Below are 17,669 nucleotides of genomic sequence, written 5' to 3'. Positions count from 1 at the left end.
GTTTTCATTCTATCAAAAGCTATACTCTAGGCAGGTTAGTAATACGCAGACACAAGACAGATTTTGGTCTAAAATCAAGCTACCGCAAATTCGAGAAGATGATCTCTCGTTTCTTAATGCTCCAATTAGCATAGAGGAAATCGGGGACATGATAGATAAGTTGCGGTTGAACAAGGCTCCCGGCCCAGATTGTCTTCCGGCAGAATTTTATAGATTACTTGTACCAGAAATTATTCCTACCCTAGAAAAGATATTTCATAGTTATTACCGTTCAGATAATTCCATCTCTTCCTATTTCTCAGCTGCAAATATCACGTTAATTCTCAAGAAAGGCAAAAAAACAGAAGATCCGGCCTCCTATAGGCCTATATCCGTGTTGAACACTGATTATAAGATACTGATGGCGATCTTAGCAGACAGACTTTCCTTATTCTTGGGTAATATTATCCACACAGATCAGTCGGGCTTTATGAAATCTAGGACTTCTATGAAAAACATTCGTAAGATAGTGACTTGTCTTGACTATTTTTATGACCTAAAAGAAAGGAAAAAAAATAATAACTTCTCTGATGATTTTGCCATTTTATCATTGGATGCTGAAAAAGCTTTCGATGCTATTGCTTGGGATCATCTTTTCAAAGCATTAGAGGAATTTGGTTTTAAGAATCAATTCCTACAATTTATCCGGAAAATATATAGAAATCCAATTTCATACCTAATCGTGAATGGTGTCCTCTCGCAAAAGATTATTCTGGGAAGGGGAACAAGACAAGGGTGCCCGTTATCGCCCCTCTTGTTCAACCTGGCCTTAGAACCTTTATCTATCCGTTTACGAAGTATATTAGAAGGTATTAAGATGGGCTCTTATTCTCTTAGGACACTTTTATATGCTGACGATCTAGTATTATTTTTAAAGAAATCATCTGTTTCAATACCAACTGCATTACAATGTCTAGATGAGTTTAGCTCCTTTGCGGGATATAAAATCAATTTTAATAAAAGTGAACTCATGTGGATTATTAAACTAAGAAATAGCCTGAATGAACATCCTTTCAAAGAGTTTGAAGCAATTACATATCTTGGCATAATATTACATAAAAATCCGAGGAATTGGTATAGACTTAATTTTTTACCACTGTTTCAGAAGGCTAAAGCAGACTTGGAGCTATGGAAGGCATTTCAACTCTCTATTACGGCACGTATTAATTTAATTAAGACAATTATTTTCCCGCGATTACTTTACCCGCTTCAGAATCTTCCATTGTTTATCCTTAGTAAGGATTTACGTAAGTTAAATTCCTCCTTCTCCAAATTTATCTGGAGCGGTAGGAGACCACGTATTTCATTGGAGAAATTCACGCAGAAATTTGAAGCCGGAGGTCTCTCTCTTCCTAATCTTAAGTTATATAATTGGGCCTGTTTAAGTAAAACAGCTCTGGATTGGATTGTAGAAAAGGAGCTAGTGTCATCCTTAGAGATTGAGAATTACATGGTCTCTCCTTATTCTTTAAAAGCAATTTTGCATTGCCCGCCACAATCTTTACCAAATAATATAACTACGCTTATATCCATTACTAATGTAGTGGCGGCCTGGCAAAGGTGTTGCACATTACTTGAAGTGGATTTTACATTTTCGGCATTTACGCCAATTACTGGGAATCCACAATTTATACCGGCTATTAAGCAATCAATATTTAGTGAATGGGCTGAGAAAGACCTTAAATATGTTTGCCAGATCCTTTCACAAGACGGGCAAATAATCTCTTTTGAGATGCTTTCCCAACATTTTCATCTAGCCAGATCTAATTTCTTTGCATATCTTCAGCTGCGTCATCTTATCAATTCGCGAAAATGGGATAGGAGTGGATTTAGTGCATGGTCGGATCTCAATATATGTCTTCAGAAATTTTCGATAGGTAATTCCTCTATATCTCTTATGTATGATATTATGCTCTCTAAACAAACATTAATCCTTTTAGATAAATTGGTCGCAAAGTGGACTCCTTTTTTTCCGGCATTAGACTCTGGAAAAATTAAACAAAGTATGATTAATTTAAAGAAATGTGAAATTCCACGGAGCTGGAGAGAATCCCATTTAAAGCTTGTTAATAACTACTATTTATCCCCTTTGAGAATGATGAAATTATATCCGACTAACGAAGGGGCTTGTATCCGCTGCAAGAAACCTAAAGCGGATATCTTACATATGTTTTGGTATTGTCCAAAGATTATTCAAGTATGGCGGAAGTTGGAATATTGGTTTAATGTATTATATAAGACAACGGTTACTCTGTCACCCAAGGAAATAATATGGTTAGAAGTCCCTAATAACAAGGGCTTTCAAGTAAATGTCTTAAACACTATTATTTTAGCTGTTAGACAACAGATTGTTAAACATTGGCAATCTAATGCAGCGATGGGATTAACCCAGATGTTACAACAGATTCAAAATCAAATTATCTATGAATCATTTCACTTAAAAACCGCCTCTGAAAGTAGAATAAAATCTTTTCTAGTTGGTTGGCTACCAATTATCCAATCATATCCTGCGGTTATACAAAAAGCCATTTTGACCCCATTTCTCTCCTCAAACTCTTTCATGGATTTAGTAGCCCTGGATCTCTTTCCACACTCATGGATAATTGGGTACAGAACAGTTTAAGGAGGGATAAAGATAATTAGTGCTAAAAAGGACGTTAGGAGGGGTTGTTATTTTTTTTTATTTTTTTTATTTTCTTCTTTTTCAGTGTGGTTGTTGTTTGTATGCCAGGTCGACTGGGTTTAGTGTTTATTGTTAGAGAAAAATTTCCAACAGCATATTCAAATGAATTGTATGTGAATATTATGTTATTTCTTTCTTTATCCTACAAATGGATGTATATAAGAAGAAATCTTTTCTTTCAAGCTTATGTTATCTTTTTCTGATTTTTCTTTTACACCTGACCCTGCGTGGTGTATAAAGGTGAAAATGCATGTAACTATGTTTTGCTGTTGGATATATCAATAAAGAATATAAAAAAAAAAAAAAAATTGCATGCTCTATCTGAATCATGAAAGTTTAATTTTGACTAAACTGTCCCTATAAGTTTATCTTGAAATAAGTTAGCAATGTACCATAACATATACGTATAGCTTTGCTAAAATACAAAAAAATTTTCAATTACACTTACTTAATAACCAAAAATATAATGATAATGATAATGCCCTGGGACTCGATCAACAGTACTTGTGTGATACTAGTGTAACCCAAAACACTGACTGAAATCTAGTCCTTAATACTGTATGCACACAAAACATTATATATAATGCACTGCAGCATAAAATAAAAGTGTGATATTTTTATTAAAATACCTTTACTAACATGTAGTATTTAATTTTGGTTCTAGGGCCTCCCATCATAACAGAGGATGATTTTGTAAGTATAGATAAAATAAGGCAAATTTGGTAATATATAATGAATGCATTATTTGTACAAATGATTCAAAATGTTACTAAAGTGACTGTACATTTTCAGATATGTCCTTATATGTACTCATCTCTGGTAATGCCTCTCCTGCATACTCCACATTCAACTTCATTATTGTTACCTATAAATTTTAAATCCAAAGTTTGCATTTCAATTGCTGCAACTCCTGCCTATTTAAATGTTACTGTTTTTTTTAAATTACACAGTCATCAGAGAGTATAGTCTTAAATAAAGCATGAGCGTGGTGGCTGTGAAGCCAATTTCAGTGCAGAGACACAAGTTTTAGCTATATTTATTTAACTTACTATGATGTTTATTTTTTATTTCAATACTATGGTTCCATGTTAAGTGTTTTCTATAAGCTTGTAACTTGGTAATACATAGTGACATAAAAGATGAGGATGAAAGAAGACACAAGTCCATCAAGTTCAACCTATGTACGTGATTTACACTAAAGAAGTTGACAAACTTACATTAAACAATTAGAAAACCCGTTAACACAAACAATTATTTTTTTGTAGCCAGAAATTTATCTAAGCCATTTTTAAATTGATCTTAGGTATTGGCATTCACAATTTGATTGCTCTTACACTGAAAAAAATGTACATTGATGGAGATTAAATTTCCTTTCCGTTAGCGCTAAAGTGACAATCAACTTGATTTTTTTATTGCTTAAAAAGATAGATAGCACCTTTACTACTCATTCCCCAGCACAACCAACATTGTTATAGTAATATACTTTATAACCTCTAATATTGCCTGTTCCTAAACGACCAGTAAATACAGTAGATTTGCATAATCAACAAATGCATGATAAAAAGACAATGCAATAGCACTTAGTCTAAACTTCAAATGAATAGCAGATTTTTTTTTCTGAAAAATGTCAATGTTGTGTATATTTCCACTATTCACTGCATCATTCATGTGACAGCCATCAGCCAATCACAAATGCATATACATATATTCTGTGAATTCTTGCCCATGCTCAGTAGGAGCTGGTGACTCAAAAAGTGTAAATATAAAAATAATGTGCACATTTTGTTAATGAAAGTAAATTTGAAAGTTATTTAAAATGTCATGCTCATCTGAATCATGAAAGTTTAATTTTGACCAGAGTTTCCCTTACGGCCCTGCAGGCTACCCCTTATCTCAGAGTTTTGTTTTTTTTCAATCTTGCACTTTATATAAAAGTGTTGTTATATAAAACTTGGGAATGGGTAATAGAGGGGATATCTATCTTTTTAACAATTTTAAGTAGACTGTCCCTTTAAATTGTGACCTTTTGTCACAAATGACTGCCTTGGAATAAACAGCACTTCCGCCAGTTCTGTATATGGGTCTTCAACATATTTATATAAAGTAATCATATCACATCAAATTATGGTTAAGTGCATTTGGTGACATTCTCAGTTTAGCTCTGGCAATCATTACAAACTTCAAACATTTTATGTAAATTAGTTAAAGAGACAGTATACACCAATTTTCATATAACTGCATGTAATAGACACTAGTATAAAGAATAATATGCACAGATACTGATCTAAAAATCCAGTATAAAACCTTTTAAAAACTTACTTTGAGGCTCTCAGTTTAGCTCTGTTAATTAGGTTGACTGGTACACCCAATTGGCTGGAAAGCAAAAAAAGCAGACACTCCCCCCTCCTCTGTATATAAAAAAGACCCTTTACACAAACAGGAGCAAGCTGAAGTAGGTAGACAACAGTCTACTTCTAAAACCTTGGCGCTTGGTTAAGAGTCTGAAAATCAGCACAATGTTATTTGAAAATAAGCAAAACTATACATTTTTACAAAACAACAACCCGTATTGGCTATATAAACGGATAATCTACAAAACATTTATGCAAAAACAAAAATCTAGTGTATAATGTCCCTTTAAGTAGTTTCTGAGATATTCAGATATGAAAAAATAAATTTCAAATTATGGCCACGTAAGGATTTCTAGCCAAAGCTATACAACAAACAATACTGCTCCATTCTTAATTAAATTTGTCATGGAAATAGATTTCATGTGGCAGTTTTTTAAATGATCTTTCTCAATAAATAACATTATTTGAGATGTAAAACAGAGCAAAGTACATATTTATTTAATAAGGTGGTGAGAGTCCATGAACTATTACTCCTGGGATTAAAACTCCTGGCCACTAGGACAGGCAAACTCCAAAAAGCCCTTAATCCCTCCCTTCTCTCTGGTATGCTAGTCTTATCTTTTCCTCCCAGGAGAGGCCAGAGGTTTTATTCCAACCTTTTTATAGTTCCCATCAGATCACACTTATCTTAGGTACTGGCAGAGGTCTTTTTTTTAAACTTTCCCTCCTCAACCCTCCCACCTCCAATCCCTTCCAAACATCTAACCCTCCCACTAATGGCAGCCAGTACACAATAGTTTTTTTTTTTTAAAAAAATGTATCTTCATTTTATTTAACTTTTTTCTTTTTTTTTCTGTAGTGTAATGGTCCCCACTCCTAGTGATCGTTATTAAGGAACCCTCCATCCCAACCTTTTTCTGTAGTGCAGCACCCTATCCCTCTCCTTTTAAAATATTTTTTCTGCAGTGTAGGGCCCCATCTGCCCACCCACCTCCAGCCTTCTCTCCCACATATCCTGCCAGCACCCACGGAGATCATTACAGGCAGTGACCCAGACCGGGTCACTGTCTGCAACGATCTGTCAATTTGTCTTCAAATGGTAACGGAGCAGCTCAGGGACAGACAGATGTCTGTAGCTCAGGAACAGCAGCTCTTGGCTTTCACTTGATAACCGAGACTGCTGAAGCTATGACATAGATCTATATTACATGGTATGATGGGTTATGTACCGCATGAAGTAGATCTATGTCATTTAGGCGCAAGGGGTTAAAGAGCAAGTGCACATACCTCCTCTGGTGTCTACCTTCCAGCTCACCAAAATGGGAACATTACAAACAGCGGAAGTATGACCATTCACATTTGCTGTTTTTCATATTGACATTAGAATGTTGACTTTATGAAAGCATATAATGAGATCTACACACACTATTTATTGTCGTGATAATATCTGTCTTTTCAGATACATTATTGCACAGTGTTTACATCCTTTGTCATACTGTAACAAAGTCTCTGTCCTTTCTTTATGCAGGAGGATTTCTTAGCAACAGACGATTTGCTTGTAGAATACTTTAATGAATTCCTAAGTCTTCCTGTAAGTATGTATTTGCCCTGTATGTAGTAACAGCAGATAATGCTGCAAGTAAATTGACATAAAAGTGCAAAAATAAAATGCTTTAATATGTTTTATTTTATTATTGTACTATTCTTATTGTACTATTGCTTGCTTATATAATTACGGGGGGGGGGGGGGGGGATTCCAATTTTTTCCTTTTAAAAAAACAAAACAAATTTCTGAGTCAAACATAGCTGAGATCGTTAACTCACGAGATTCGATCAACATTCTCTCAGAGTGGCAATCAATACTGATGATGATGTATGCCGATCACTGAAATTGCAATGGGTTAATGGCATAAATAGAGTCTGTGTATGTGTTTATTGGACAGAGTGGTGTTTATGATGTGTTAAACAATAAGAATGCCAATTGTATACTGACATGATGGGTATACTGAGCATGTTTGATCATTGATGTTTTTTAAAAGTTTTATATGTTTAAAGTATTTTTTATAAATAATGTTTAATTCATTAAGAAAACCTTGTTTTCCTTTGTTATGAGATTGTTATCTAAAATCAAGTATAACAGAGTGGGAAATAAATTTTCATACGAATGCGGCAGCAATTTATGTCATCTTCTAAAACGGGAGTGACAAGTTTGAAATTATAGCCACATCTTTCAAACCTCACTGTATGAATGAGGTTTGTCTTTACCGAACTTGTATTACGTTAAGAAGTTGGCGGTTCTTAATACCATAAATCATGTTTTTTTTAAAACATAATTTTGGGGATTTATGTTTACTGTAAACAACCTGTGCATACGATCTTGATTAGCAATAAACAGGATCTAATGTCAGACTGTTAAATTCTGATCACAAATACACAATTGCTTATAGAAATCCTGTTTATAAAGATGAAGTTATTGTAATTTAGAAAAAATTGTAAGAGTGTGATTGATAAACGATATTTTTAGATGTTGCGGTCTTCAGTTTTCTCACATTTCATGCAGATCTTGTTAGCTGTATGAGATATCACATATTTGTTTGTTAAATACATATGCATTATGTAATTGTCTGTCCCATGCACTTCAAAGGGACTATACAATTGTGCTGAATATAGTTTTAATGAATCTAAACCATATATCCATATATACATCTATAATAGCATCTGTGACCATTTCAGGGTGTATTGCACATGTGCAAGGTAATAGAAGTATACCAAATTGTCTTTGATTAGTGGCTAACATGACAAAAAGGCCAGCTTCGTACTATATCAACACCCTTTGTGTGTTGAATTTGATGTGCCAATCTTATTGTCAAAATAAAATGCAAATCTTGTGGCCTGGAGGATTGTGATCACCAAAGCAATTGCTGTCTATGCATCATATGGGTGATTTTATCGCTATTTGCTTAGATCCATTCTGAACTTTTTCAGATACAGAAATAGTGTTATCAGTTGGATTGTAACCACTCAGAACTTGCAAAACATGAATCAGGAGTTGAAAAAACAATAATAAACTGTAACTGAAAGATTTGAATTGAGACCTATGTGTTTAATCTCTGCTGAGGGGTGAAACATCTACTTAGTCAGCCACAGAGTAGCTATGCACTACTGAACACATCTGGTGAGCCAATGAGAAGAGACATATGTGAGTAGCACCTAATTAACAGCTAGTTCTCAGTAGTGCATTGCTACTCCTAAGACTATCTATAAGGCCCATTTATCAAGCTCTGAATGGTCTAAATACCGCTGCTCCATAACCCTGTCCGCCTGCTCTGAGCAGGCGGACAGACATCTCCGCAATTCAACCCGATCGAATACGATCGGGTTGATTGACACCTCCCTGCTGGTAGTCGATTGGCCGTAAATCTGCAGGGGGCGGCGTTGCACCAGCAGCTCTTGTGAGCTGCTGGTGCAATGCTGAATACGGAGAGCGTATTGCTCTCTGCATTCAGCGAGGTCTTGCGGACCTGATCCGCACTGTCGGATCAGGTCCACAAGACCTTTGATAATTCGGCCTCTATGTATGCTTTTCAACAACGGATACTAAGAGAACAAAATAAATTTGATAATAGAAGTAAATTGAATTTTTTTTTAAAAGTTCAGGCTCGGGGGGGAGGAGCTAACTGCTAAGGGAACAAGACATGTTTCTGCTGAGCTCCGGTTCTAACCTTATTTAAAGAAGGGTAAACGCAAATTTCTACCTCTAAGATGATTAAGACAGATTCCTAATATGTTTATCTGGGCTGGAGAAGAGTTTGGGTGATCGGCTGGACATATCTAGATCAGCGAGTTTGACAGCATCTAAGCCATGAAGGAGGCCTCGGCCATGTGGGAGTCTGAGATGGCTCAGCTCCACTACGAACACTTCCATAGCCTAACGCTGGTAATGCGTGAAGCCCTAGCGGACATGGCTTTACAAAATGCTGCACATATACATGTAGATGCATCTCGTGCAGATCTTTATTATGGAACCATCGAATTTGGTGTGCTTACAAAGGCGGATGTGCAGATGAACATATCACTCCTTCTGGGCAAGATGACTTAATCTCTAACGGCAATACAACTTCGTACCGCACGTTGGGCTGTATGGGGAGTGATGAGGATCAGAGCAACCCTGATGAGAAGGGTTCTGCAACGCGGCTCACAATGCTGACTAGCACCTCTTCTTATCACAAGAGGAGCAATGGGGAACCGAGGCGACATTGCGCTGTCATCACAGGGGTTTCCTCACCACTTCCTAAGAGCAATGGCACTTACCTCACGATGGCTATGACTACCAACTTATTCCTGGAACTAATGGGAGATGGTGATCCCCAATTGAGATCACAGTGTATTTTCTATATCCCACGTCTCCTAACTGAAATGGAGGTGCCCTGGAGCCTTAAGAGACTTGCTTCTATCACGCCTAAAACTGGAGTAGGCTAAAATTTTCCTGTCAAGATGCTGAGATCGCAGAGTCGGAGTAAGGCTGGCACTGTGAGATGTAAAATGACACTCAGTTCACCCTATGACTTATTTTTTATTCTCAAATCTATACTGGGAACTTGTGTTCTCATTGTATCTCATAACGAAACCTTTTCATTGGAGGTATAAGGTTCCATGGAGATAGGAACTTTCTAAGGACACTATTGGTACAGTTCTAATGGTTACTTTTATTTTGAGTATTAAAGTTAATGGTCTACGAATGTTTATACACACATAGTGGGTTCATTATATATTTAATTAATGACAGCCTGAGCCCAGTACTAATGGAATTCCTCTGTTTGTGAGCTACACATGCCCAGTACACCTTAAGGCTTTGTTGTATTTTGTGTATGATTTTGACACACTATCACCTAACAAACATGACTTGTTCAATGGTGACAGTTACCTCTTATTTACAACCCCATACTTATTTCTTATAACCTATATTCTTGACATCTCAAGCACAGGTTTAATGTTTAACAATATCATGTGTATGATACCTACCTATATTACCTACTTTCACTTACAGCGCAATAGTTTCTAAATATTTCTGCTTTGACCTTTATATTATAAGGTACATATTCTGGGTGCTTGCTTGATATTTCTTTTTCCAACTTTCACTTATATACACTGATGGATGTTTGTTATACTATGTGCTCTGCTGTGTTTGGAGGGTTTTGCCTGTTATTGATTTCCCATGACATGTTCTCATAAGACTTTAGTTTGATAAAATCTTTATAGTACTTCGATATTTGGGAAATATACGAAGAAATTGTTAAATGCCCCTAGTCTAATGATTTTCCACATAGAGAGGCAGCATAGCCATCCCCCAGAGTAAGGTACAAATAAGCTATGAAAAGGGTGCCTTTGGCACTATGTGTGAGGCAACGTTCTCTTTTAGAGTATACATCTACTTACTGTATCATTTTCCCTAATAGTTATAGACATCTGTTTTTTTATACCTGCCTATCGCTGGGTATAGGGCCCATGCCCGGATGATGGGAGTAGGCTGTGATAATTTAGATGTTTTTGTGCCTCTCTTTGCATTATTGCATTATTGTAAGTTATATTGCGCTGTAATGTAATGGTTATGGAAGTAGGTATAATCCTGGACTGAGGTAATTTATGTTTAAATGCTAACTGGTTACTAAATGATAGGATTCCAGATATAACAGGAAAGCTATTATGGTCTCCCTCAGCTCAATACTTACTGTCATTAACCAAATAGTGTTGCTTCATCTGTTTACATGTGGATCTTTATATGTATTCATATATTATTCTCCTCTATGTCCCACTTGTTTACCTCAACATGAGAACATTTATATAGAACCTATATAATCAAAGGCTCTTGTTCCCAGCTTAGAAAACTTATGACTAGTCTCCACCCCCCCTCATATATCTATAGAACTCTAGTAATATGTGATTATGCTAGAGCACTCTTACGCGGTTTCCCTCAAAACATACTGCACTCAAATTAACATTTTCTTAATCACCCAAAATCAGGTGGCTTAGGTATACTTTACCTTGACATTTCCAGTTCCTACATACAGTAAGCCACAATTTGATATTTGTCTATTACATATTTTGGGTTTGAAAAGATTATAAAGCTCAACAAGGTATATTCTCTATATCTTATATATACATATTGTGCATTACCACATGGTTATTCTTTTATACTTTTAAACAGATTCAAAGAAAATATAGAAAATGTGAGGTCTACTATTCGTGTCTTGCATAAATGTGTCGCAATGGATATGACTATATGCTAAGGCACTTTGACTGCCATGATTCTTTTTTTTTTTTTGTAATGCAAATGTGTTTATTATATCACATGTTTAACCTCGATAAAAATTACTTAAACAAAAAAAGTTCAGGCTCTATCTGAATCATGAAAATAATTTTGACTTCTTTACATTATAAAAGTGCTAAACATTCTTTAAAAGTTTCACTTCATGTATAATTTTATTTTAGTAAAATGTCAGCACCATACTTAAAATCTTAATATTTACTTAAATATATTATAACAATAATATACTGTAATCCTGATTATGGGCTAGATTACGAGTGGCGCACAATTTATCACTAGATAGATTGACTAGATGGAGACTTTTTGCGCGCATCAGGTAGCGCACGTATTACAAGTTCAAAGTAAAAAGTTTTTGCATGAGCACAAACCCGATGCACGCAAAAAGCCGAACTTTAAATATCGCAACCGTGTTAACATATTCCCCCATAGACTTCAATGGAGAGCGAAAAGTGAAAAAAACAAACACCTAATTACATTTAACCAATGTGCGATAACCGGACATGAATATGAATATTTCACTTTCCAATATTCTTCACATAGCAGAATATGTTCTATGTATTCTTAATATATGATGTGGTTTTTTTTGGTAAAATATATATTAATACATACAGTATTATATATACTGTAGGTATAGATACATAGATACATATGTCTATATATGTGTTCATATATATTTATGTGTTAATATTATGTCTATACATGTCAATAGATACATGTAAGCACATATAAACATATACATACATATACACTTTTAGTCATGTGTATGTATGTATCTCTATGGTTAAACCCTTTGCAGCTCTTTTTTTTCTCTCTAAACCTGAGGCCTTATATCTTTGAACCCTAATAAGTATTGTATGCAATTTTTAAAATAATTTTTATTAGACAGTGTTGTAAAGAGTGTAAATGTACTGTTTTATGTTTTTTGTGCAACATTTTTGACCCATGTAACAGTTAACTAGAGCTCTGAAGTCACAATATCCTGACGCACGTTAAATTAAATTGAACTCAAGCGAGCATTTACTTTCAACTCGTAATACGTGCGCTACTTCCGGCATGCACAAAGATCACCTTATCGCTCATGCAGGCAGCAGTTAGTGTACCACTTGTAATATAGCCCTATGTTAGGTACTGTTCGAATTTTTCATTTATTTTGGAAATGCGTTTTGTATGAGATACTAGCATAACAAAGCGTTTAGTGTACAGTATATAAGCACAGTAATTTTAAAAGCTGACTAAAGAAAATGTTTGTTTTGTAGACATTCCCTGAAGTCATCAAGTTTAATAAAATTTTTGGAATTTTTGAAGTCATTAACAATGTGCCAGAAAGTTTGACAAAACATATAAAAAAACTCTTACGTGAGAACGAGCCTCCAAATCCTGTTTACAATGCAACAAGAATTGTGACTGGTCTGAAGCCAAAGACATCTTCTTCTACCGACCTGAATATTAATAACAGTTATAATACTATGGTGAGTTTTTTTTCTCTTAAACTAGAATTGTTTTTATATAGTTACGTAAACTAAAATATACCTTTCAACTATACTGCATTTTGTTCCAGTTGGTAGCTCTGTCCCTACTGCTACTGTCACACTCCACCTCAACTCCGTACATGACACATTCTGACACTACCCTCATCCTGCACTGACCTACCCCTGTGCAACAATGCCCCAGTGCACCAAGGTTCTGCCCCCACATCATCAGAAAGTGTTGGGAAGTATGATACAGCAGAGTTATTCCATTAAAGTCCTTAGGAGCCAATAACATGTCAGATTGTAAAGGGACATTAAACACTAGATACATTTCGTACCCCTCCATCTAATTATGGTGCTTAATTTTGGAACTTAAGTTACACTCTAGGTATCTGAAGAAGAGCTGTTGCACATATGCAAAAACATCAGCCCTGGAATATAATGAAAGATAAATTTCAACATGCAGGCGCCCATGACTAGAAGGTGGCGGGGAAACCTCAATACTATGCTTATAAAATGTATTTAGTGTTTAATGACCCTTAAAGAATATCTAAAGTAGATTATAAGTATAAAAAAGCTACTTGTTACTATGGTTACTAACCAGATTTCACCCAAAGTAACCCTAAAAACCTGGCTTTTAGATCGGTCTTAAGGATGGAAATGAAAGAAGTCTATGATACAGGATATTTGCATTTTTTTCCACACAAAATATATACTTACCCAAACTAGCAATACAATGGCATTAGAGGTGCACAAATTACACACACAGGGGGGTAGTTATCAAGCCGTCAACCTCAAATACGCTGGAATTCCGCAGCGTATTTGTGGCGAGGCTGATTCGCCTTAGTTATCAAAGGCTAGAGACCGGCAAAAGTAGAATTTTGTGACGTAAGCTTCGATCCGCTGGACTCAGTCCGACACAGATCGATTCTTACGTCACTACAGATGTTCCGCACACAAGTGCGGCACAATCTGACTACTTTTGCTAGTTATCAAAAAACTAGCAGGTACGCTCGGCACTTTTCCGGCCCAGCGTACCTGGTTTTCAATCCGCCGCCCTGGAGGTGGCGAATCCCATAGGAATCAATGGGAGTCTGACCATAGCGAAAGTACAAGTTCGCTGCTGCCAGACATCCCATTGATTCCTATGGGAGATGTCTGCACCTAACACCCTAACATGTACCCAGAGTCTAAACACCCCTAATCTGCCCCCCTACACTGCCGCAACTAAATAAATGTATTACCCCCTAAACCACCGCTCCCGGAGCCCACCGCAAGCTACATTATACATATTATATGTATTAACCCCTAAGCCGCCGCTCCCAGACCCCGCCGCCACCTACATGATACCTATTAACCCCTATCCTGCCCCCCCATACCGCCACCCTCTATAATAAAGTTATTAACCGCTATCCTGCTAATCCCGGACCTCGCCGCAACTAAATAAATAGTTTAACCCCTAAACCGCCGCTCCCGGACCCTGCCGCAACCTATATTAAACTTATTAACCCCTAATCTGCCCCCCCCTACACCTATAATACATTTATTAACCCCTATCCTGCCCCCCCTACACCGCCGCCACTGTAATAAAATTATTAACCCCTAAACCTAAGTCTAACCCTAACCCTAACACCCCCCTAACTTAAATATTAATTAAATAAATCTAAATAATATTTCTATTATTAACTAAATGAATCCTATTTAAAACTAAATACTTACCTTTAAAATAAACCCTAAGATAGCTACAATATAAATAATAATTATATTGTAGCTATCTTAGGATTTATATTTATTTTACAGGCAAATTTCAATTTAGTTTAACTAGGTACAATAGCTATTAAATAGTTAATAACTATTTAATAGCTACCTAGCTAAAATAAACTGAAATTTACCTGTAAAATAAATCCTAACCTAAGTTACAATTACACCTAACACTACACTATACTAAATTATTTATATTTAAAACTAAATACTTACCTGTAAAATAAACCCTAAGATAGCTACAATGTAATTAATAATTACATTGTAGCTATTTTAGGATTTATATTTATTTTACAGGTAACTTTGTATTTATTTTAGCTAGTTAGAATAGTTATTAAATAGTTATTAACTATTTAATAACTACCTAGCTAAAAGAAATACAAAATTACCTGTAAAATAAATCCTAAACTAAGTTACAATTAAACCTAACACTAAATAAAAAATTCCCTACCCTATTCTAAATTAAAAAAAGTTCAAAGCTCTTTTAACTTACCAGCCCTTAAAAGGGCCTTTTGCGGGGCATGCTCCAAAGAATTCAGCTCTTTTGCCTGTAAAAGAAAAATGCAACCCCCCCAACATTAAAACCCACCACCCACATACCCCTAATCTAACCCAAACCCCCTTAAATAAACCTAACACTACCCCCCTGAAGATCATCCTACCTTGAGTTGTCTTCAGCCAGCCAACCCACCGATGGAACCGAAGAGGAGATCCGGAGCGGCAGAAGTGATCCTCCAAGGGGCGCTGAAGAAGTCTTCCATCCGATGAAGTCATCATCCAGACGGCGCTGAAGAAGTCTTCCATCCGGGCGATGTCATCTTCCAAGCGGCGCTGAAGAAGTCTTCCATCCGGGCGATGTCATCTTCCAAGCGGGGTCTTCAATTTTCTTTCTTCAGGATCCATCTTCATCCCGCCGACGCGGAACATCCTTCTTCCCCGACGGACTAACGACGAATGAAGGCTCCTTTAAGGGACGTCATCCAAGATGGCGTCCCTTCAATTTCCGATTGGCTGATAGGATTCTATCAGCCAATCGGAATTAAGGTAGGAAAAATCTGATTGGCTGATTGAATCAGCCAATCAGATTGAGCTTGCATTCTATTGACTGATCGGAATCCTATCAGCCAATCGGAATTGAAGGGACGCCATCTTGGATGACGTCCCTTAAAGGAGCCTTCATTCGTCGTTAGTCCGTCGGGGAAGAAGGATGTTTCGCGTCGGCGGGATGAAGATGGATCCTGAAGAAAGAAATTGAAGACCCCGCTTGGAAGATGACATCGCCCGGATGGAAGACTTCTTCAGCGCCGCTTGGAAGATGACATCGCCCGGATGGAAGATTTCTTCAGCGCCGCCTGGATGATGACTTCATCGGATGGAAGACTTCTTCAGCGCCCCTTGGAGGATCACTTCTGCCGCTCCGGATCTCCTCTTCGGTTCCATCGGTGGGTCGGCTGGCTGAAGACAACTCAAGGTAGGATGATCTTCAGGGGGGGGTAGTGTTAGGTTTATTTAAGGGGGGTTTGGGTTAGATTAGGGGTATGTGGGTGGTGGGTTTTAATGTTGGGGGGGTTGTATTTTTCTTTTACAGGCAAAAGAGCTGAATTCTTTGTGGCATGCCCCGCAAAAGGCCCTTTTAAGGGCTGGTAAGGTAAAAGAGCTTAGAACTTTTTTAATTTAGAATAGGGTAGGACATTTTTTATTTTGGGGGGCTTTGTTATTTTATTAGATTAGGTGTAATTAGCTTAAAATTGTTGTAATATTTTTTAAATGTTTGTAACTTTTTTTTTGTAAATTAGCTTTTTTATTTTTTGTACTTTAGTTAGTTTATGTAATTGTATTTAATTGTAGTTATTTGTATTTAATTTATTTAATTAATGTAATGATAGTGTAGTGTTAGGTTTAATTGTAACTTAGGTTAGGATTTATTTTACAGGTAATTTTGTATTTCTTTTAGCTAGGTAGTTATTAAATAGTTAATAACTATTTAATAACTATTCTAACTAGCTAAAATAAATACAAAGTTACCTGTAAAATAAATATAAATCCTAAAATAGCTACAATGTAATTATTAATTACATTGTAGCTATCTTAAGGTTTATTTTACAGGTAAGTATTTAGTTTTAAATAGAAATAATTTATTAAAGTATAGTGTAGTGTTAGGTGTAATTGTAACTTAGGTTAGGATTTATTTTACAGGTAAATTTCAGTTTATTTTAGCTAGGTAGCTATTAAATAGTTAATAACTATTTAATAGCTATTGTACCTAGTTAAACTAAATTGAAATTTGCCTGTAAAATAAATATAAATCCTAAGATAGCTACAATATAATTATTATTTATATTGTAGCTATCTTAGGGTTTATTTTAAAGGTAAGTATTTAGTTTTAAATAGGATTAATTTAGTTAATAATAGAAATATTATTTAGATTTATTTAATTAATATTTAAGTTAAGGGGGTGTTAGGGTTAGGGTTAGACTTAGGTTTAGGGGTTAATAATTTTATTACAGTGGCGGCGGTGTAGGGGGGGCAGGATAGGGGTTAATAAATGTATTATAGGTGTAGGGGGGCAGATTAGGGGTTAATAAGTTTAATATAGGTTGTGGTGGGGTCCGGGAGCGGTGGTTTAGGGGTTAAACTATTTATTTAGTTGCGGCGAGGTGCGGGATCAGCAGCATAGGGGTTAATAACTTTATTATAGAGGGCGACGGTATAGGGGGGGGCAGGATAGGGGTTACTAGGTATAATGTAGGTGGCGGCGGTGTCCGGGAGCGGCGGTTTAGGGGTTAATACATTTATAAGATTTGCGGCGGGGTCTAGGAGCGGCGGTTTAGGGGTTAATAACTTTATTGAGTTGCGTGGGGCACCGGGGGCGCCGGTATAGGGGGTAGAACAGTGTAGTTAGTGTGGGTGCTTAGTGACAGGCTAGCAATAAAGCTGTGAAAAAGCCGAAGAGCAGCGAGATCGGATGAGTGATAACTCTCACAGTCCGCTGCTCATCGCCCCGTACTTGGTGCGCGGCTTTTTGACAGATTTATTGATAA

At 36.3% G+C, this 17,669-nt stretch overlaps 1 protein-coding gene across 1 annotated transcript in view; it reads left to right on the top strand.

The window, feature by feature from the left end:
- Positions 1-2,416: 2,416 nt before the first annotated feature.
- RGS22 (regulator of G protein signaling 22) overlaps positions 2,417-17,669 on the top strand; it is a 354,545-nt gene continuing 339,292 nt past the window's right edge. Inside the window, exons 1-4 of the mRNA XM_053715916.1 lie at positions 2,417-2,495; positions 3,387-3,415; positions 6,602-6,664; positions 12,655-12,867. Of these exons, the coding sequence (XP_053571891.1) occupies positions 2,417-2,495; positions 3,387-3,415; positions 6,602-6,664; positions 12,655-12,867 (384 nt within the window). The remainder of the gene's footprint in view (positions 2,496-3,386; positions 3,416-6,601; positions 6,665-12,654; positions 12,868-17,669) is intronic.

Source organism: Bombina bombina, chromosome 5 (genome assembly GCF_027579735.1).
Source record: "Bombina bombina isolate aBomBom1 chromosome 5, aBomBom1.pri, whole genome shotgun sequence".
Lineage (NCBI taxonomy): Eukaryota > Metazoa > Chordata > Amphibia > Anura > Bombinatoridae > Bombina > Bombina bombina.
Note: the sequence above shows the minus strand (reverse complement) of the source record. Positions and strands in the feature narration are given on the sequence as shown.